The following is a 21,792-nucleotide window of genomic DNA, read 5'->3' on the forward strand; positions in this document are numbered from 1 at the left end:
CACCTTCTTCTGGAGCCTGCATGCTTAAGAGTACAAGCTCTGGAGCTCAACTTCCTGCAACTGAATCCAGTCTCTGTCACTCATGAACTACATAATCACAGGCAAGTTACATATCCACTCTCTCAGTGCCTCAGCTTCTTCATTTAGAAAAGTGGTATAATAATATTTCCTGACACTAATCTTCTCACTCTCTGAAGAAAACCTCGTGGTTATTCCTTCCTTGGACACTTTCTTCCTCTGACAAAGAAGGTTCTCTAATTTGCCTTCCACCTACTCATATCCACCCATCCCTCAAGATCCAATACTTTTCAACAATTATACCTGCTCTCATTGATCTCCTTCTCTGTTCTTCTTTTACATCTAGCATCCCAATGAATCTGCCTTTATATAGTGCCTTCCACTATCTATGGGGCAGTTCTACTCTGTTCTATAGGGTCGCTATGAGTCGGAATCGACTCGACGGCACTGGGTTCTACTATCCAATGAGCGTCATGTTGTCAATGAGCTCCTAAACCCCTTGAAAAACAAAATCTATACTTTCATGTTGATTATGCATAGTATTTAACATGGTGCTAAACCCAGAGCAGACAGTGGTGTCCGTTAGTTGGCTGATTAAGGTTAATCAGAATTTTTTCTCTTCCTATCACTCAAAGTCCTATATCTATGTGAACAATTTATGAATTCTGCCCAGGCTGTTCTCTCTTTAACCTTCCTAATTATGCTAGAATATTTGAAATAGCTCATTATTGTTTACAGTTGCTCAATTTATATTTATGAATGAATGAATGGTTCTCTATGGTTTTAAGATATATAATTTTCAATTTCATGGAAACAGTACACAGGGGTAGTGATTGGTTTTAGGCATTCATCAGTTCCTCCCAAAATTAAACCTAATCAGGGAACAGCAGCATCTCACAGACCCAGTGAGTTTTCATCCTGCCATCTGGTCTGATGAAGGCATGGAGAAACATTAGCAAGTGGCAATGGCTGAGGACAGGCAGTACTATTAGTACTTCTGGTGTCTTCTTCCACATTGAACATACAGCTTTATTTATCTATCTATACACAAAGGCCTTCCAGAAAGATGCTTGCTTGATTCTTCAGCAAATAATTTTTCTCTTTGTTTCCTATAAATTCCATCCCCCAGAAATATTAACATCTCTCAACCAAATATACTGGTTAGTCTCTATGAAATTTGACATCAAATCCTGTAAGAATCATTTGAACCTGAGTAATATCAACCTTTAGATTTTTGTCTCATCACGTGTTTTATAGCATGGTTATCCAGAGATTTTTCTCTGGGCTGCAACACATTTTATGTCTGAGACCAGATGCAAAAGTATGGCTGTTTTCACGTCAGCTGTGATAATAACTCCACTTCCTTGTCCATAGGTCCACTTAATGTCTGTTCCTTGATCCTGGAGCTATACCAACATGATAGCCTGCCTTGGTTATCTGGTGCTGCTATAACAGAAGTACCACAAGTGGATGGCTTTAACAAAGAGAAATTGATTCTCTCACAGTCTAGTAGGCTAGAAATCCAAATTCATGGCGCCAGCTCCAGGGGAAGGCTTTCTCTCTCTGTCAGCTCTGAGGGAAGGTTCTTGTCATCAGTCTTCCCTTGGTCTAGGAAGTTTCCCACCCAGGAACCCAGGATCCAAAGGACGCCCTCTGCTCCTGTCTGCCTTCTTGGTGGTATGGTGTCCCCCGTGTCTCTCTGCTAACTTCCCTCTTTTATATCTTATACCAAAAAGAGATCGGCTTAAGACACGATCCAGTCTTGTAGATTGAGTCCTGCCTCATTAACACAGCTGCCAATAATCCCATCTAATCAATATCATAGATAGGATTTACAACACAGAAAAACCACATCAGATAACAAAATGGTGGACAATCACACAATACTGGGAATCATGGCCTAGCCAAATTAATACACATATTTTTTTAGGGACACAATTCAATCCATGACATAACCTTAACCAAACAGAAAAATATATCTTGATCATGTAAATAATGGAAAAAAGGAACTAAGACTCTTGGAGCAAATGTGATAAGATGTTGTGTATTATCCCTGTGCTTCTACAGAAAGCTCTGGATATGATATGAATCCCTCCCAGGCTCAGTCTTTTAATGGTTTTTCTCTGCTTAAAAGATAAAATCAAAGCTGCTTAACATGGCATACAAATGCCTTCATGATCTGGACCCTGCATAAATAATCGACCTCATTTCTCATCACTTCCTTCCTCAACATTAAACTACCTGTCTTAACCCACTGCCATCAAGTGGATTCCGACTCACGGTAACCTCATGTGTTACTGAGTAAAACTAAATTCCAAGGGCTATCTTTCTTAGAGGTAAATAAAGACTTATCAAAACAGTTCTTTAAAGTAAAAATCCTAAAGAACTTGAAAGAAAAAGGAAAGAGAAGAAAAAAATAATAAATATGAAGTCAGAAGGAAAGGCAAAAAGCAAAAAAAGAAAATCAAACCTTTTTTTTCAAGTCGATTCCAACTCAGAGAGATGCCACAGGACAAAGTAGAACTGCCATTTGGGTTTCAAAGGCAGTAATCTTTTATGGAAGCAGACTGCCACATCTTTCTCCCACGGAGCAGCTAATGAGTTCGAACCACCAACCTTTCTGTTAGCAGCCAAGTACTTTACTGTTCCGAAAGGGCTCCTTTCTTAGATGATTAGGTAACATGTTATTCCTTTACTCTAGACATGACGGGACCATATCTAAAAGACAACTGTACTAGTAGTCTCCGCTGCAGCCACCCAAAATCCTAGCTGGAAGACTCAGGGAGACAGCATCACAGCTAGAATCATCTCCTTCCTCTTTACAAAGAGAAAAAATGAAACCTGGCTGTGCACCATGCAACCTATCACACACATTATCATGTATAAACATGCTACAACCATGAGTACTCTACACTGACTGAAGCATTCTGTTTTGTAGGTTTGTTTGTTTTTATACTTCAAGTTTTTCTCTTAGCCTCTATTAGCCTCTTCAATATGTACACTCTTAAACCTCAGGGCTGCTGATATATTGGGGATTATATAACAAAACCTATTATCTTTCATAACTGAATCCATCATCAGCCCAGGTCAGCCACCAGGAGATGAAGATTTACTGAGGCATACTCCCTTACACCAATATCCCAATGGAAACCCTGGGGCTGTATAGTTCGATAAGCTCCTCCATTAAGTAAATTTTGCCTACTCAGTTCCCCCCTTCTTCTGCAGTTAACATGTCCCTCCAGTTTACCATTCCACCTCCTGTGAAAATAATCCTTATTATCAACAGCTCTTATCCTTTGTACAAACCTCCGACTCTTCCTACTTCTGCCCACTTACTCACGCCCATTTAAATCAGCTCTCATCCACCCTACATGACTGAACCAACAAGTAACATCATGATAAACAGAGAAAATACTGAAGTTGCCAAGGATTTCGTTTTACTTAGATCCACAATCAACACCCACGGACGCAGCAGTCAAGAAGTCAAACTATGTATTGCATTGGACAAATCTGCTGTAAAAGACCTCTTTAAAGTATTAAAAAGCAAAGACGTCACCTTAAGCTGTGCCTGACCCAAGCCATGGTATTTTCAATCACCTCATATGCATGCAAAAGCTAGACAATGAATAAGGAAGACCGAAAAAGAATTTATGCCTTTGAATTATGGTGCTGGTGAAGAATATTGAATATACCATGGGCTGCCAGGAAAACAAACAAATCTGTCTTGGAACAAGTACAGCCAGAATGCTCCTTAGAAGGACATCATGCCTGGTAAAGTAACAGGTCAGTGAAAAAGAAGAAGGCCCTCAACAAGATGGATTGACACAGTGGCTGCAACAATGGGCTGAAGCATAAAAACAATTTTGAGAATGGGACAGGACCAGGCAGTGTTTCATTCTGTTGTACATAGGGTCACCTTGAGTCGGCAACAACAACTCATCCACCCTCAGAGCCAGAGAGAGGGATGAGCACATTCACAACTCCCACTATTGCTGCTTTTATGCCACTATTCCTCCACTTCTGTAAAAAACATTTTCCTTTTCTGGAGTTCGTGGCACGCACAAATCCTTTCCTCATCTAGGCCTCCAGGTCTTGCACTTCTTCAATTAGTCTGAAGCCTGGCTCACAGATTTCTTACCAACATTCTCAAGGATTCCCCACTTAATGTTACTAATACTTGTTCCAATCTGGCCTCACTGTTACCTTACCTCTATACAAAAACATGATTCTATCTTCATTCCCCTTTATCCACCCAACTTTGCAGTACCAGGCTTAAAATTCCTCTGGCTTACCTAGAAATCTGAAATCCTCCTCTCTATCACAGACCATCTTTCTACCTCATCCACTTCATCACTCTACTCGATGAACCAGCTTTTAGTCTCATGGTGACTTATATTCTTCAACCCCTCCCAATCCATTTTTCACTTGCCTCCCTGTAGGCTCCTGTTGAATCTGCTTGCCTCCTTGCATCTCCAAATACCACGGCCAATGATTTCAACAACGCTTCTGCTGTCACTCTAGATATCTTTACACTGTTGACCACTGGCTATATGTGCCTCGTCAATTCCCCAGGTTGATTCTCTCTGCATGGGCTTTTTCTATTCCTATTTCTGGGTTCACAAAACTTGCAGAAAGGCACAAAAGCGTGCTGGGTATTTCCCCCACAGACAAGCCATTAAACATTAGGTGACCCTTGACCACTATCCGGAAACCTTTTCTTAGAAATTCAGCTTTCCTGTAATCTAAAAATCACTTGGACTAGGTTCTGCATAAATGTATTTTCTTATTCTTTCACTTAACTAGCACACTCCTGAAGACACAGTCTACAATCACTGCATCCATTTCTTTACCCTACACTCACTCCTTAACAGAACCTATCTGTTCTGTTTCCACTGTACCAATAAATCTCTTGAGGTTTATCAATTATATTCTTTTTCCTCTAAAGTCCTCAAACTCGTTGACCCCATTAAGCCCTGACCTGGTCACCTAGCCTGCTGATACCAATGCTGATCTGACTTTATGACCCAATCCTGACTCAGGCACATTTCTCACACAGCAGAGGCAAGCTGGACACCGTGATCCCAGGGCAGGCATCCACATCACAGTAGACCACTGCCAGCCAGCCCAGGCACATCTAGCTGACAAGCCCAGCTATCACCAGCCAATCAACAACACTTCGAGACTTCGCTTTCCTATGAGGACAGAGACAATTCCTAATGTTTCAGCTTTAAAAAAAACTGTCTCATTTTTCCTCCCCGGTACTGAATCCTCCAGAGCCTAGACTCCGTCAGATTCAATTCTCTTTTTGGCAATAAAACTTTTTCTCCTCAGTGGCCTCTTTAACGACTCTTTTCACCTACATCTTCCTGCAGGGTTCCTCAAAAGTGATGATATCTGTATTACAATATTTGCTATTTATATTTCAGTATTGGTTAAAATTACTTGTCATGAATTTTCATTTCCACCAAATTAACTGGAAACCCTGATGGCATAGTGGTTAAGAGTTACGGCTGCTAACCAAAAGATCAGCAGTTCAAATGCACCAGGCACTCCTTGGAAACTCTATGCAGTAGTTCTACTCTGTCCTATTTAACTAACTAAAAAGTATCTGAAGACCCTGGCATTGTCACTTCTCTGAAACGAATTCATTCATTCAGACATCCAGTGGACTTTCCCTAAGTACCTACCATTTTCTACACACAATGTGAACTACCGAACATCCAATGATGATGAGTAAGACAAGGTGCCTGCTTCAGGTGTTCACAGTCTGGATGGACAAAGAGGCCAGCAAGGAAGGACTATGAACAGCTGTGTAATAGCTATGAGAGATGAGTGCTGACAGTATTTTAAGAGTGGAGAGGAGGAGGATGACTAACTCTTCTTGAGGTAGTCAGGAAGTCTCTGCTCATATTCCTAAATAGACTGCAAATCAACACTTTTTTTATTTCTTTTTCTTTCTCTTTCTCTGTGGGTCATTGTTATATGTGAAATACAATCAAAACAGAATGGCTAATGACAATAAGACTCCTTTTCACAGCGTGGATTTTTTTTTAACTGAAATACATGCTTAGAGTGCACTAACCTACTTCTCTAGTTAAAATGAGACCTAAGTTTTGTCCTCAATAGGAAACCACACAGAATAGTAATCCCACTTTTTAAATGTATATTCAGAATATCTTCACTAGAACCTGAGCCTCAGAAATGTGACTTACATGCATATGTGTGTGTATATAAACACACACCACCACAGTAAATTTGGTTTATCCTTTCTATTGTAGTCAGCCCAAACAATAAAGCTAAAATGTATGCTTTGGGCATACGTCGTGGCATCTCCTGCATTCCTTCCCTAGAAACTCCTATTTTTAGAAACACCCATGTGTGTATTGTCTAGACACAGCAACCAGAGATGATTAGTGGGCTCAAACAAAGGTAATCAATGCCTTTGGACTTGGGAATTTATAAAAGTCACCTTCTCTCTTGGGATATGCCCAGCAATATGTAAAACCTGGTAACCAGGGCAGCCGTATTCCACCTTGTGAACCAAAGAACAGAGGAAGAAAGGCCACAGTAAGAGAGAAAAAATGAAGCAGAAGAAGCATTTACAAGGATCTGTGTTGGGGTCTGAACTGTGTCCTCAAAAAGATATTTTCAAGTCCTACCCATAGCACCTGTGAATGCGACCTTATTTAGAAATAGGGTCTCTGCAGATGTAATTAGTTAAGATGAGGTCATAATGGAGTAGCGTGGGTCCTAACCCAATATAATTGGAGTCCTTAAAAAAAAAAAAAAGAAGAGACACACACCCAGGGAATAATGCAGAGGCTACAGTGATATATTTAGAGGAATCACTGAAACCACAAGGATTACTGGAAAACAACAGAAGTTGGAAAAGGCAAGGCAAGATTTTGCCCTAGAGCCTTTGGAGGGAGCATGGCCCTGCTGAAAACTTGATTTCAGATTTCTGGTCTCCAGAACTGTGAGACAACAAATTACTATTGTCTTAAGCCACCCAGTTTATGATAATTTGCTACAACAGCCCTAGGAAACTAATACAACCAGAAATAGGATTCATGAGTTCCTCACAGTGCTCAAACCCCAAGTCCGCCCTGACCAAGGATTCTATGAGACACCCCAATTTCTTCCAAAAACATTTCCTCTTTTGCTTAAGCTTAAATTGAGCTTTGTTAGCTGCTAGCGAAAGAATGCTGCCTAATAAAATTCTATATAACCATTTATAATGTGATGAACAGATCATTTGGGCAGCGTAGATTATGAACTCAAGGAATTGGCCAGGAAGAACGAAAACCCACATTGGTTGCTGGTTCATTGATAACTGGTTCAGAATACAAAGTGAATCTTGAGTATGGAAAATACAGAACTGTTATTACCTTGAACCTTAAAGTCATTCTGAACCCTTTGCTTTCTCAACTTTTTGTTTTTCCTATCCTTTGTTTCTCACCAAGTCCTGCCAATTCTTCCTTTAAAATGCCTTTCATATCTATACTATCCTATTCATTTTAAATGATAACTACTCTAGTCCAGGATTTCGTACCTAAATGAACTCCCCTTTTCCAGCCTCTCCTCATACCCACAAATGTTGCCACAGATTATCAAAATTATACACATGTATGCAGCTTAAAGGAGTCGTATGCTGCAATGGTTAACTGCTCGGCTGCTAACCAAAAGGTCTGCAGTTCAAACCCACCAGCTGCTCCATGGGAGAAAGATGTGGTAGTCTGCTTCCATAAAAATTTATGACCTTGGAAACCCTGTGGGGCAGTTCTACTCTGTTCAATAGGGTCACTATGAGACGGAATCGACTCCACAGCAATGGGTTTATGCAGCTTTCAAATTTCCAGTGGCTCTTATTGTTCACTGAATAAAATCTTAAATATGAACCTTGTATCAAAATTTTCTAAAATGTAGTTTACATCTGGAGCCCTGGTGGCACAGTGGTTAAGAGCCTGGCTGCTAACCAAAAGGTCAGCAGTTTGAATCCACCAGCTGCTACTTGGAAGCCCTATGGAGCAGTTCTACTCCATCCTAAAGGGTTGCTATGAGTTGGAATCGACTCAACAGCTATGCACAGAAGGACGCAGTTTACATCTACCTCTCAAATTTACATATCACTACTCCCTTATATGACTTATGAACATACCGATTTAATTACTGTCACCAAAGTACTATATGCCAAGCATTGTGCTTATGATTTCATATACATTAAACCAACCCTGTTGCCATCGAGTCAATTATGACCCACAGCAACCTTACAGGACACAGTAGAACTGCCCATAGGGTTTCCAAGGCTGTAAATCTTCACAGAAGCAGACTGCCACATCTTTCTCCCGTGGAGCAGCTGGTGGGTTCAAACCGCTGATCTTTGGGTTAGCAGCTGAGCACTTAACCACTATACCACCAAGGCTACCTTTCATATACATAATCTCTTGCAATATTTATAACAACTACAGTGGTTTGAAAATACATCTGCAGCTTCTTTGACACTATTCTCATTGAGAGATGGAGTCTATGTCCTCTCCTCTTGAATGCAAGTCACCCTGGTGACTGGCTGTAACAGAGTGTAATAAAAGTGACACTGAGGCTAGATCAGAAAAGGTAATACAGTTTCCACCTTGTTAACAATAAAAAAGAAAAAGATGGTGACTGATACAATTCTCCATAACTTTTTTATTTATAATGGAAGGAACAGATAATATAAATGTCTTTGTACCCTTGTTTTTGGAGGCCTAAATCAGCAGATAGGAAGGCCAATCATCATGTGGTCACCATATTTCAAAGAAGCTCAAGGAAAGGGAGAAGCCATGTACAAATGCCCTAGTTATGAGCCTCAACTGAGGTGCCAGACAACAGCATCAACCACTAGACCCTTGAGTGAAGATGCCTCCAGACGATTCCAGCCCCCAATATATCTTGTCATCCCAGCCATTGAGCCTCCCCAGCTGAGGGCCTAGATATCATAAAGCAGAGACAAGTTGTTCCCTAATATACACTGTCTGAATTCCTGACATACAGAAATCATGAGCATAATGAAGCAGTTATTTTATACTGCTAAATTTTGAGGTGGTTTGCTATGCAACAATACCAACCAAAACAGATTTTGATACCTACGGCACGATCATAGCAAAAGCTTTAAACATGCAGCCATGGCTTTAGAACTAGTGATAGGCAAAAGCTGGAAGGGTTATAAACAAACTATGACTAGAAGCTGTTGGTGAGGGCTTCAAAGATAAATGTTATGAGAAGCTGAATGAGAGAGGACCTTTGTTATATAGTGGTAGAAAGTCTGGCTACATTGTTGCCTGTAGTACCATGAAAAATGAGAAATAAAACTATAAACTCTGTTTTTTAGCTAAGCAGATTTTCAGGCAGAATATTGAAAGTGCCACCTAGCTTATCATTGGCCATGAAAAAAACACAAGAAAAGAAAAATGAGTTAGGAACAAGCTGTAGAGTTTTCAAGTAAAATTTAGAGAAAATATAAAGGAACCAGGACTTCCTGGGTTTGACATTAAAACTGCTTTTCCTTCCCAGACTCTACAGATGGCAGAAGATTCTCAAAGAAACAGCCTCAGAGAAAAAAATCAAATCCAGGGCACTATCAGAAAAAAACATAATCTAAAAATGATGCCAAGGGTGTGATTTTGTCAAGACCCCTAAAACTCTTAAAGCGGTCCCTCAAGACGTTTTCAAAAAGGCAAAAGGCTTTTTTGAGGATTTTTTTTTTTTTAAGGGTGTGCCTCAAGGCATTTAAGAGGCATAGGGGCACTGACATAGAGAAAGGCTCAGCTCAAAAAGATTTGTGAGTGTAATTTTGTCTAATGGAGTGGATACAACTTGATACATAAAAGATCCCACTGTTTTTTAAAGAATTAGCAACTCCTTGAATTTAAAGCAAAAGAAACAATATAAAAGAAAAAGAGGCTTTTGACTCCCAACCTTTCACTAGTAGGAAATAAGCTGAGAAGGTTATTCAGTTGCAACCATAAACCACTTTTTTTTTTGTATGTGTAAGTTTTTCAGAGTTTATTTATATATTGCCAAAAGGTAAACAACTTTCTTAAAAATCAACTGAACATTTTAGACAGATGTAGTTTTAGCACCTGAGTTATATATTATTTCATGATGTGGAAATCAATCATAACCTACTTGTTCCATCTCTCAAGATGCTATGGTTTAGATTCCAAGAAATGTGGTGTTTCTCCTGCCTGTAGTTATACAGCCTGGTAACAGCTAACCTTCTGTGTATAAACAACAGTTTGCTTTATTATTACATCAAAGTGGAGTCTTAAAAAAAAAAAAAATTAAGGGGAAATCGAGGGTTTAAATGTAAATTAAAATTCAATCACACAAGGGGCTATCAATTCAAGAAACTCTACTCAACTTAAGAGACCATGAGATGAGCTGATAATAGTACTCCTTGTTACATTCTAAACAATAGTTTAGCTTATAGTAAAGTATGTCTGCCTTGAGCATTGTGCTTTTTCAAAGAATTATGTGGGATCAAATCGACAACAGCATCCAGAAAGTTTAGATAAAAAGCTTAGAAGGCAGTGAGTTTATGCTAATGGCAGTGGAATAATTTGGAAGAGGATAGTGACAACGGTTACACAACATGAAGAATGTAATTGATGTCATGAATTGTGCAAACTACTTTTAAATTAGAAAAGAAAAGAAGACTTATAAAGCAATACTAAGATCCCAACAGATGAGGCCAAGTGCCAGGGAGAATAACTCACAGGGAGTAGCAAAGAGCCATAAAAAGGAATTGGATGCATGTGCCCAACTGGATTTCAGAACTGCTATGGGCCAGTGACTGTTGAATCCTCCTATTTTCTCCATTTTTGAATGGGAGAGTCTACTGCAATAATTTTATGCCTGTTTTACAATTGCATATTGGGTGTGCCTGGGGTAACTAACTTGTCTTCTTACTTGACACGTCTTCAGAGTAAGAGAAAGCATGCCCAAGAGACCAAGCCCAAGTTCTCATCTGCAGTTGGACCTAAATTATGTGGTGAGATACTGAATGTCAACTTGGGCCTGATGCTGTAATAGGATGAAACCCATTGGTGGTTCATCCCTTCTCAACGAGTGAGTGCATTTTGTACATAGGATGAATGGTAATGACTTACAGCCAGAGAGCAAACTGTACTGATTTTAAAACACTTCCACAAATTATTCAGCACTTCTCCTGTCAAGAAGTGAGGTCTACGTCCTCTTCTACTAAATTGGGGCCATATTTAGTGACTTCTTTGAAACTATTAGATGTAGTTTAAGTAATACTGAGTGACTCGTGAGGATAAGTCAGAAAAGGCCATATAGCTTCCATCTAGTTCTTTTGGGGAACTCACTCTGGAGCCCTGAAGCACCATGTTAAGAGGTACAACCACCCTGAGGCCACATGCTTTGTGGAAGCCCAGGCCACATGGAGAGGTCACATGTAGGTGATCTGGCCCATAGCCCCAGCTAAGTTCCAAAGAGATTGTCAGTACTAACCCCAAACACATGAGTGAAGATGCCTCCAGCTCATTCTGGCTCCCAGATGTTGGGTCACTCCTAACTATCCAAAGTCCTCAACTGAGGCCCCAGACATCACTGAGGAGAAACAAGCAATCTCCACTGTTTCCTGTCCAAATTCCTAACCCATAGGAACCTTCGGTATAAAGAAGTGGTTGTTTCCTGCCACTAAGCTTTGGGGTGTTTGTTTTGTCACAACAGTAACCAGGACAACAATGTAAAGGAAGAATTTGTATTTTCAGTTTAAAAACAAAAAAAAAAAGTTGATAAAGAGAGGTTAAGTAATTAACCAAGATCACACAGAAGCAGCGCTGAAATTCAAAAACAGGCCTACCTGATTCTTAAATCCATATTTATAACTAAAATGCTATACTATCTTCCACAGAAATCCCTGTATCTGTGACGTTTTTCGTAACATCTCCTCTTCCTAGAATTTTATACACACATCTACTTTTCTACAACCAAACCATTATTTGGGTCCACACTAAATCCCAACTCTTCTATGAAGTAGATCTCTAGACTCCAACCCACAGAAATTTCTCCCTCTTCTAAACTGTCTTGAACTTAACTTCTACAACTTTCACTTGAGAATTAGTGAATGTTTTTTTTTTATTGTCACAAATTCACAGTTAGTGAATTCACTGCTTATTCCTATTCCTATTTCTCCTACTGCTTATTCCTTGGCTCCCCTACTGAATTATCCCCCAAACAAGGATTGAAAACCCAAATAACTACCTGATCAAAGAAGATGAAGTGGACTAGGTACAAAAGGACGAAAGTAGTCTAGATTAAGTTATACTAGGAAGCAAATGCCACATGTACGTGGATCAGCCACCACTCAGCATGCTGATTTTCTTCATAGCATATATCACCCACCAGAGGTATGTATTTGTTTATTGTCTCTCTCTCTCTCTCTCTCTTCATTAGCATGTAAGTTGCCTGAGAGACGAGACTCTGTCTATTTTGTTGTTATATCCCCAGAGCCCAGGACAATGCCTGGCACACAGTGGGCATTCAATAAATGGCTGTTGAAGAAATAAATGAAGACAAATATTGCCAAGTTGGAATGTGAACCCAGTGTTACAAGATCTTCCAGGTTTTCAAAATAGGCCAGAAATTTAAGTAATTTTGTGTGTAATCTCTCAATTTCTAGATTTTGACAACTAATTAAAGAAAAATGTTAAGCATTTTAGGGCTAGGTAAATAAAACATGTCTGCAGGCTTAGATTCGATCTGAAAGCTGCGTTTTCAATATCTGTACTAAAGGGATTTTGGACTGCTTTTTAACTTTCTAATTACTGAGGATAGTGCCTTGTAAAGTGTAAGTAGTTTAATAAGCAAATAATGATGATAACGATGATGCCCCAACTATGCTCACTTGAGGCATTGCTATCATTCAGCTGTGTATTAGAAAGATGCTATCTAAGTTCCTCTCTCCTATCCCAGAGTAAAGGGTTTAAGTCCCTGGTCTGAATGACTACCTGGACTTCACGTGACTATTCCATGCCCAGAATTCTAAAGCTAAACTTTCACTCCTTCCAGCTGTTAAGGGCTGAGAAATGTCGTTTCTATGTACTTCCAATAATAAGAGGGAAAGGCAGTGGAAAGAAAATAGATTGGATTTCCAAAGGGTGACAGAAGAACAGAGGTTTTTAAACCATATGTCCACAGTTGATAAATAAGAACTCCCTATGGCAATTTTGTTTTCCTTTTTACTGACCTTAGCATTTTTAGATTATATAATCTAAGTTTATTCCAGCTGACCTTTCAATGCTCTCCAGTAGCATGTTTTATCTTTTCTACGTAAAAATTATAAAGTAGAACTTTTAAAATGTTTACTAATTAGATTCTTAACTCTAACAAAAAGTAACAGCCAAATAATTAGAGCATGTCTGGTATTAAACATGTGTCACTCAGCAACAAGTATCATTGTCTAGCACCGAGAACATTTTTAAGACACTTTAAGAAAACATGCTGGAAGAAAGCATTTCCAGTATACCCACAGCAAGTCAAACATCAGCTTTTGAAGACATTACAGGAAATGAGACATCTTGGTGTTTCTTTTCTCTGGCTGGTCCAATGAGTACAACTTTGAAATGTCCATAAGAGACATCAGAAACATCAAAGGAACTCATCATATCAAATAATAAGTCCAAAAAAGTAAAATGTCTCTCTATAGTAATTATGCATAGCACTTAGAACATTATTTTAATGTTTATGCATATGAAGTCAATATATACAGTTCTTTAATAACGGTATTAATTTTGCACACAGCAGATTTATTTTTAAACACGCTCCACAGTGATTTAAATGAAAAGTAACAGTGAGGAAAATTTATTTAGCCAAACCTATTTTTCAAAATTTAGGTTATTACAGAGCTATGAACTTCATACAGAATAAGAATATAGGTTTCTATTTTTTATTGACCTCTACTGTTGTGTTCAATCAACACTGAATGTGATCATCATTGGATGGGAAGAATTACTACCTGAATTCTCTTATAGACACACGGGTGAAATGGTTAAACACAGAGCTCCTAAGAAATAAGGGGAAAAGCCCAAAATTTGGGATCAGACCAATGGAGGTTCAATTTAGGCTCTAATACTTTCTTACTTTTTGACCCTGGGCAAGTTACTTAATCTCTTTAAACCTCAATTTACTTTACTCATTTGGAAAAACAAAATTATAGTACCCTGCCTTAGGGCTAACATGAAAATTAAAATAAATGCATATTCATCATATAAGTCATCAAATTAGAGAGGAGGTTGTTACATCAAAAGAAAAAAAAAGAGAGAAAAAAAAACCTGTTGCCATTGAGTCGATTCCAACTCATAGCAAACATACAGAACAGAGTAGAACTGCTCCATGGGGTTTCCAAGAAGCAGCTGGTGGATTCGAACTGCTGACATTTTGGTTAGTAGCCGAGCTCTTAACCACTGTGTCTAGAACACTATCATTTTACAAATGACAGCTATCAAAGAGAATTCACTTGATTTTTATTGGAAGCTTAATGTGTGATTATTAGGTGCCATTGAGATGATTTTCGACTCATTGTGACCCCATGGGAAAGCCTGGTGGCATAATGGGTAAGTGCTACAGCTGCTAACCAAAGGGTTGGCAGCTCGAACCCACCAGGCGTTCCTTGGAAACTCTATGGGGCAGTTCTACTCTGTCCTATAGGGTCGCTATGAGTCAGAATAGACTCGATGGTGCTGTTTGGTTGTTTTTTTTTTTTTTTGGTTTGGCGACCCCATGTGACAGAACAGAACTGTCCCATAGGGTTTTCTAGGCTGTAATCTTTAAAAGAGCAGATCATCAGGCCTTTCTCCCACAGAGCCACTGGATGGGTTCCAACTGCCAACCTTTAGGTTAGCAGCCAAGCACTTATTCATTGTACCACTAGGCTCGTTATAAACCTAATACAAACAGTAAATTATTCAGGCTCATTATATCTCATGCTTCTCTAAGAATATATCCCACCATCTGGGGGTTAATGGGCTAAAGAAACCTTTATAAACTCATAACCCATTGCCACAGAAAAAAGGTTTACACCTTTCAGAAATTCTAGCAGATGGTCAGGAGAACTTATGTATAAAAATATTGACTGAAGCACTGTTAATACTTAAAAATTCAGAAAAATTTAAATATTCATGTATAGGAGGACTGACAAATTATGATATATTCATTCAACCATTGTATCCAGACCAACCACAAAAACATAATCTTAGGCAAAAAATAAAACGAAATAACAATATGCTGCAGAATGATATCTATAGTATAAAACCACTTCTATAAAATTTTACAGCATGGTATACATATATGCATAATAATTATATGATAATATGCATGGAAATGGCAAACCCTGAATTCAGGATGGAATGATAGCTAAGGAAGAGGGCAAGACAGTGAAATCAGGGAGAGGTACAGAGAGGGTTTTAACTCTATCCATTATTGTACTTTCTCAAAAATTAAATTAGCCCAAAGCAACGATAGTAAAATGTTTAGTTTCATAGATTTGCCTACTGAGTACATGGGGTTTACTATAGTGTTCTCCACATTTTCTGTATATTTGAAATATTTCATAACTTTAGAAAAAGAAGACTTTTTTTCAGTCTCATAAACCAAAGTAGGCAATTTCCCAAAGCAGACAACAACTGCTCCAGAGACACCCAGGCAATGGAGGTGGAAACGAGGAGAAACAGGGATGGGGGTGGGAGGGTTCAGGCAGCAAGTGTGTAAAGGAATAAGACAGCTAGGTATAAAAGAGAGGTTCCTGTCTGACCCTCTGAAACCAGGAAGATAATTTTCCCCCGAGAGTTAAGAATTCAGCTAAATAAAATATGAAAGAGGTTAGAAATGATTCATCATTAATACAAGAATCAGGTTACTTTACAGAGGGTACATTATCCAAAAACATCATTAAGTTTAAAATACTTACAACAACCCCACTCTTGGTGGTAGTTTCTTTGTATGTGAAGTTGCAAATTGCCCAGGCTAAGTAATACGTGGACATGAGAGGGGTCTGTGAAAAGTGATCCGTAACCCATCCATCTTCCTCAAACACGGAAGTTTCCACTGGCATATTGGATAAAGATAAATAGGTTGCTGGGTGCTTGATGCTGATTTTGAAAGTAGCCTTGTAGATTGGCTCGTCAAAACAGGGAAATGCCTTTCTGGCATGTGTAGGTGAAAACTGAGTAACACCAAGGAATCTGGAAAAAAGAAAAGGACATTCTCAATAATATTTATGGCTTGAGTTAAGTTTGGCTAAAGTGCATGCTTCTGCTAATAGAATAACATATTTTTGCCAAATTGTAAGCTTTATTTTTTTCTGAACCAAATTTAAGTGCATAAATACCTTGAGAACACAGTTCATGTATAATTTACTTCCCAAATGATAAAAGATCCTGAATGAAGTTTTTGTCTCAATTGAAGTAAATTCACTCAGTGCAGAGTACCCATTACCATTAAGTAGATTCCAGCTCATAGCGACCCTATAGGACAGAGTGGAACTTCCACATAGGGTCTCCAAGGAGTAAATGGTGGATTTGAACTGCTGACCTCTTGTAGCGCTTGCTAAATAAAATATTACACTCTACAGAAAAAAAATTCATTGGCAAATATTGGAAAATAATGATCAACAAATACTAGAAAATGATTCTCTTTTTTGGTTTAGTTACAACAGGTAAAGACAGTGAAACGAAACTCCAAAAGCTATCCTCAAGGGTATGTAGAACACAGACCATCACTGGGAAACATCTATGCTCTCAGATTTCAACAAGACATGGCCAGATTTTGTTAAGAACAAGGACTTTAAGCCAGACAAAAATTGGTCTGAATCCTGGCTACATAACTTTCTCAGACTTAGGTAATTACTAATGCCCTACGGTTTGGTTGTTGATCGTTTAAAAAGAAAATAGCCAAGACTAACTCAGAAGGTATTGTAAAGCTGGGGGGAAGAGGATGTGAAGCGTCTATCAAGGTGAGCAGATGGAGCAGGCAGTCAATAAATGGCAGCCTTTCCTGGGGCACTGTAACACACATATACATACACATATACACACACACACACACAGAGACAGAGCACTGGCGGTGCTGTAGTTAATCACTTGGCTGCTAACCAAAAGGTTGGCAGTTCGAACTACCAGCCATTTCACAGAAGAAAAACATGGCAGTCAGATTCCATAAATATCACAGCCTTGGAAAACCTATGGGGCAGTTCTGCTCTGCGTCAGAATAGGCTAGACGGCAATGGATTTTTTTTTTTTTTTTTTGCCCTCAAGTTTTCGAATCAAGGTGCATCTCATTAAAACTCTTAACTAGAAGCCACCTCCATGTTCTCTTACAGAGAATAAAGTACTTTAAGAAGGGCACACTTTTAACTTTTAAAAAGAGGCCCTCATTCATGAAAATACTCATGATAAAAGTTAATGAAAGTTTTTGGTTTTTTTTTTTTTTAATACTAGCTACAAAACTTGAGGTAAGATCCTTTGTAAAACATTACTGAATTCTAAAGTAACTTCTTTGGAAGGCTCTTTCTCCCACCACTCTCCCCCTTAATCATCCAGGGTTGTTAAATGTTGAGTGACGAATCGATTTTCAACTCATGTGATTTTTGTCTCGTGACAGAGTAGAACCATTCCATAGGGCTTTCTAGGCTGTAATCTTTACAGGTGCAGATTGCCAGGTTTTTTCTCCCACAGAGCTGCTCGGTGTTCAAACTACCGATCTTTAGATTAGCAACTGAGTACTTAAATGCTGCACCACCAAGCCTCCTTATAATCCAGAGTAGATGTGCTAATCTAACACAGCACTTTCCCACTGAGCCTGGGCTTGGCCTGAAAATTATTCTCAGCACAGTACACCTACTCCTCAGTTATCAACTGCTGTTATCTGACATTTCACATTTACAATAAAAGAAAACCTACTATCCAACCATTTTGCATATTAATGATATACATATGGCAATAACAAATGCTGAGGTGAGAATAACACTGTCTGAGATGGTTAAGGTTATGTGTCAACTTGACTGAGCCATGATTCTCGATGGTTTGGCAGTTGTGTAATGATGTAATTCGGCAATTATGTAATGACGCAATCTGGCAATTATATAGTGATATAGTCATCCTCCATTTTGTGATCTGATGTGGTCGTCCTTCATTTTTGCATAAAATCAATTTCTGCATAATGACCTGGTCTTTAGAACCTAACCATGTTGATAAGTGAGGAGTGGGGTATATCAGGCAGTTCATTGTTGTTCTTGTTGTTAGGTGCCATCCAGTCATAGCAACCCTATGCACAACAGAATGAAACACTGCCCAGTCCTCTGCCATCCTCAGAACCATTGCTATGCTTGAGCCCACTGTTGCAGTCACTGTGCCAATCCATCTTGTTAAGGGTCTTCCTCTTTTTCGCTGGCCCTCTAATTTACCAAGCGTGATATCCTTCTCCAGGGGCTGGTCCCTCCTGATAACATGTCCAAAGTATGTGAGACGAAATCTCACCATCCTCACTTCTACGGAGTATTCTGGCTGTACTTCTTCCAAGACAGATTTGTTTGTTTTTCCGGCAATCCATGGTATAAAACCAAAAAACCCAGTGCCGTCGAGTGAATTCCAACTCATAGCGACTCTATAGGACAGAGTAGAACTGCCCCATAGAGTTTCCAAGGCGCGCCTGGCGGATTCGAACTGCCGACCCTTTGGTTAGCAGCCATAGCACTTAACCACTACGCCACCAGGGTTTCCAATCCATGGTATATTCAATATTTTTTGCCAACACCATAATTCAAAAGCATCAACTCTTCTTCAGCCTTCCTTATTTACTGTCAAGCTTTCGCATGCATACAATTGAAAATATCACAGCTTGGGTCAGGTGTACCTTAGTCCTCAAAGTGACTTTGCTTTCTAATATTTTAAAGAGGACTTTTGCAGCAGACTTACCCAATAGAACACATTGCTTAATTTCTTGACAGCGCTTCCGTGGGCATTGATTGTGAATCCAAGTAAAAGGAAATCCTTGACAACTTCAATTTTTTCTCCACTTATCATGATGCTGCTAATTGGTCGAGTTGTGAGGATTTTTGTTTTTTTATGTTGAGGTGTAATCCATACTGAAGGCTGTAGTCTTTGATCTTCATTTGTAACTGCTTCAAGTCCTCTTCACTTTCAGCAAGCAAGGTTGTGTCATCTGCATATCACAGGTTGTTAATAAGTGTTTCATCAATCCTGATGCCCCGTTCTTCTTCATATAGTCCAGGTTTTCGGATTATTTGCTCAGCATACAGATTGAATAAGTATGGTGAAAGGATTCAACCCTAACGCACACCTTTCCTGATTTTAAACCACACAATGAACTGCCTGATATACCCCCCTCCTCATTTATCAACATGGTTAGATTCTAAAGACCAGGTCATTGTGCAGAAATTGATTTTAGGCAAAAATGAAGGATGACCACATCAGATCACAAAATGGAGGATGACTACATCACTATATAACTGCCAGATTACATCATTACATAACTGCCAAATACATAACTGCCCTTTTTCTGTCTGAATGACTGTCTCTTGGTCTATGTACAGGCTCCTCATGAGCACAATTATTTTGGAATTCCCATTCTTCACAATGTTATCTATAATATGATCCATGCAGTCGAATGCCTTTGCATAGTCAATAAAATACAGGTAAACATTTTCCTGATATTCTCTGCTTTTGGAGAAGATCCATCTGATATCAGCAATGATATTCCTCATTCTATGTCCTGTTCTGATGCTGGCTTGAATTTCTGTCAGCGACTACCAATCTATAGGATCGAAATGAAAAATACTGAGTCTTATTGGCTATCCCTGGCTCAAACTATCAGGAGTAAATATACCATTTTAAAATTATGAAGCTTACATTTATCACCAAGAGCCTACTTTTTTAGAGCTTGGTTTTGTACTCGAGAAAAATAGGATAGTTCTAAATATTATTGTATGTGCTTTCTCAGAGAGAGCTATCTCGGAAATAGCATTGGCTGCTACATGGCAGACCTGGGTAAGCCACTTAACTGTCTGAGCTTGTTTCTTCATTAGTATAAGGAAGATAATAATGTCTGTTGGCCTTCCTTGTAAAACAGATGAGATGGTAAAATGAGATAATGTATGAAAAAGAAGTTTTAACTATAAATTTTATATAAATATAAGGTTAAAGTGGAAAGATTCCTATAAACAAATAGTCCAGCTCTCTCAAATTCCTAAGATAAAAAAGTAGATCCAGTAGGCTTAAGAGATTTATCCAAAATTACACACACAATTAGTATGCAGCTGGGTCTAGAACTGACATTTCTTGTCTGAGAAAAAGCTAATTCCATCTCAAAACAGTAAGATTCATTTTAGTCATAATTCATAAACAACATTTTAATTCAAATGTAGGAAATAAGGGCTCTTATTTCCAAATTTGCCAGCATCCTGGCATTCCTTATTACTTTCTGATGACAGTAATATCATTTTTGCTTAATGAGGTGTCAGTACCTTTTAGTTAAAATGCACCGATTTACAATTTTCCTTTCCCTTATTTTTGTCTTAAATAATACTCTTGAATTTTATCTTTCAGCTTTATGAATTAAAGTGTCCACTGAACTTGCAATTTCTCTATTGAGACGATTTAAAAATAAACTCACAAGATTTCACATACGAGGAAAAGTGTTCCCTTTTCACTTGAGTATCTGAGAACACCAATTCCAATCACTGAACAACTAGGTATTGCCTACTATATATGAGTTTCTCACAATATTAGATATTTGGTAAGATTTTTTAAAAGGATATGCTACTTGGTTTTTGTCCTTAAGGTCTTTGCTAGCTAACTGAAAAGAAACACACACACACACACACACATGATAAGGCAAATCATAGAAACCCTAGTGGCACAGTGGTTAAGTGCTACCAAAAGGTCTGCAGTTTGAATCCAGGCGCTCCTTGGAAACTCTATGGGGCAGTTCTACTCTGTCCTATAGGGTTGCTATGAGTCGGAACTGACTCAACGGCTAGAAGTAGGGAAAAAGTTCCCCAAGAGATCAACAGAGAGGTTACAATTAGAATGCACTAGTCTTTAAGTAAAAATCAAAGGTGTCTGTGACATTAAATAATAATGGGCAGGAATTTATCAGATGTAGAAAACTGAAATACCTCTGGGCTAAATTAATAAACCAAATATGTATGCGAAGGGAACACTTTATGAAGTTTTTTTGGTTTTTTTTTCCTTACTTAGTAAGGAAACATCTTAGTAATGCTAGCAATTTAAACTACTGATTATCAGGGTGAAAAGAACTATAAAGATGACCTTGTGACTTTTTCTAAAATTAATATTCTTAATGAAGTCATACACACAATGTATATCTATGCATGGAGGGCCACCATATATTCTGATAATGTCTAAATGAGGAATTACTAATTTCACAGTCTGGCACCTGAGGACAACTGCAATTGAATTTCAATTTGGCATTCAGGAAATCAAAAGAAGTTCCTTGGAAAAGAAGAGCAGTTGGAGTAGATCACCTTTAAGGTCTTTTCCAAGCTTGAGATCCTATACTTCCAACAAAAAATAGAAATGAAATGCTCCTTGAATTTTATGAGGTTCTCTTAAAATGCTAAATTACATTACCATTAAATAGCCTTTTATTACAAGTTCTATAATGCATTTACTTCTCTTAATCATTCATTTTTTGAGTGTTCAATACTGGGAAGAAAAGATAAATATATGCTTC

At 38.6% G+C, this 21,792-nt stretch overlaps 1 protein-coding gene across 1 annotated transcript in view; it reads right to left on the reverse strand.

Annotated features, from left to right (window-relative positions):
* TRHDE (thyrotropin releasing hormone degrading enzyme) overlaps window positions 1–21,792 on the reverse strand; it is a 486,396-nt gene that overhangs the window by 454,109 nt on the left and 10,495 nt on the right. Inside the window, exon 2 of the mRNA XM_003405210.4 lies at window positions 15,989–16,262. Within this exon, the coding sequence (XP_003405258.4) occupies window positions 15,989–16,262 (274 nt within the window). The remainder of the gene's footprint in view (window positions 1–15,988; window positions 16,263–21,792) is intronic.

Source organism: Loxodonta africana, chromosome 4 (assembly GCF_030014295.1).
Source record: "Loxodonta africana isolate mLoxAfr1 chromosome 4, mLoxAfr1.hap2, whole genome shotgun sequence".
Classification (NCBI taxonomy): Eukaryota; Metazoa; Chordata; class Mammalia; order Proboscidea; family Elephantidae; genus Loxodonta; species Loxodonta africana.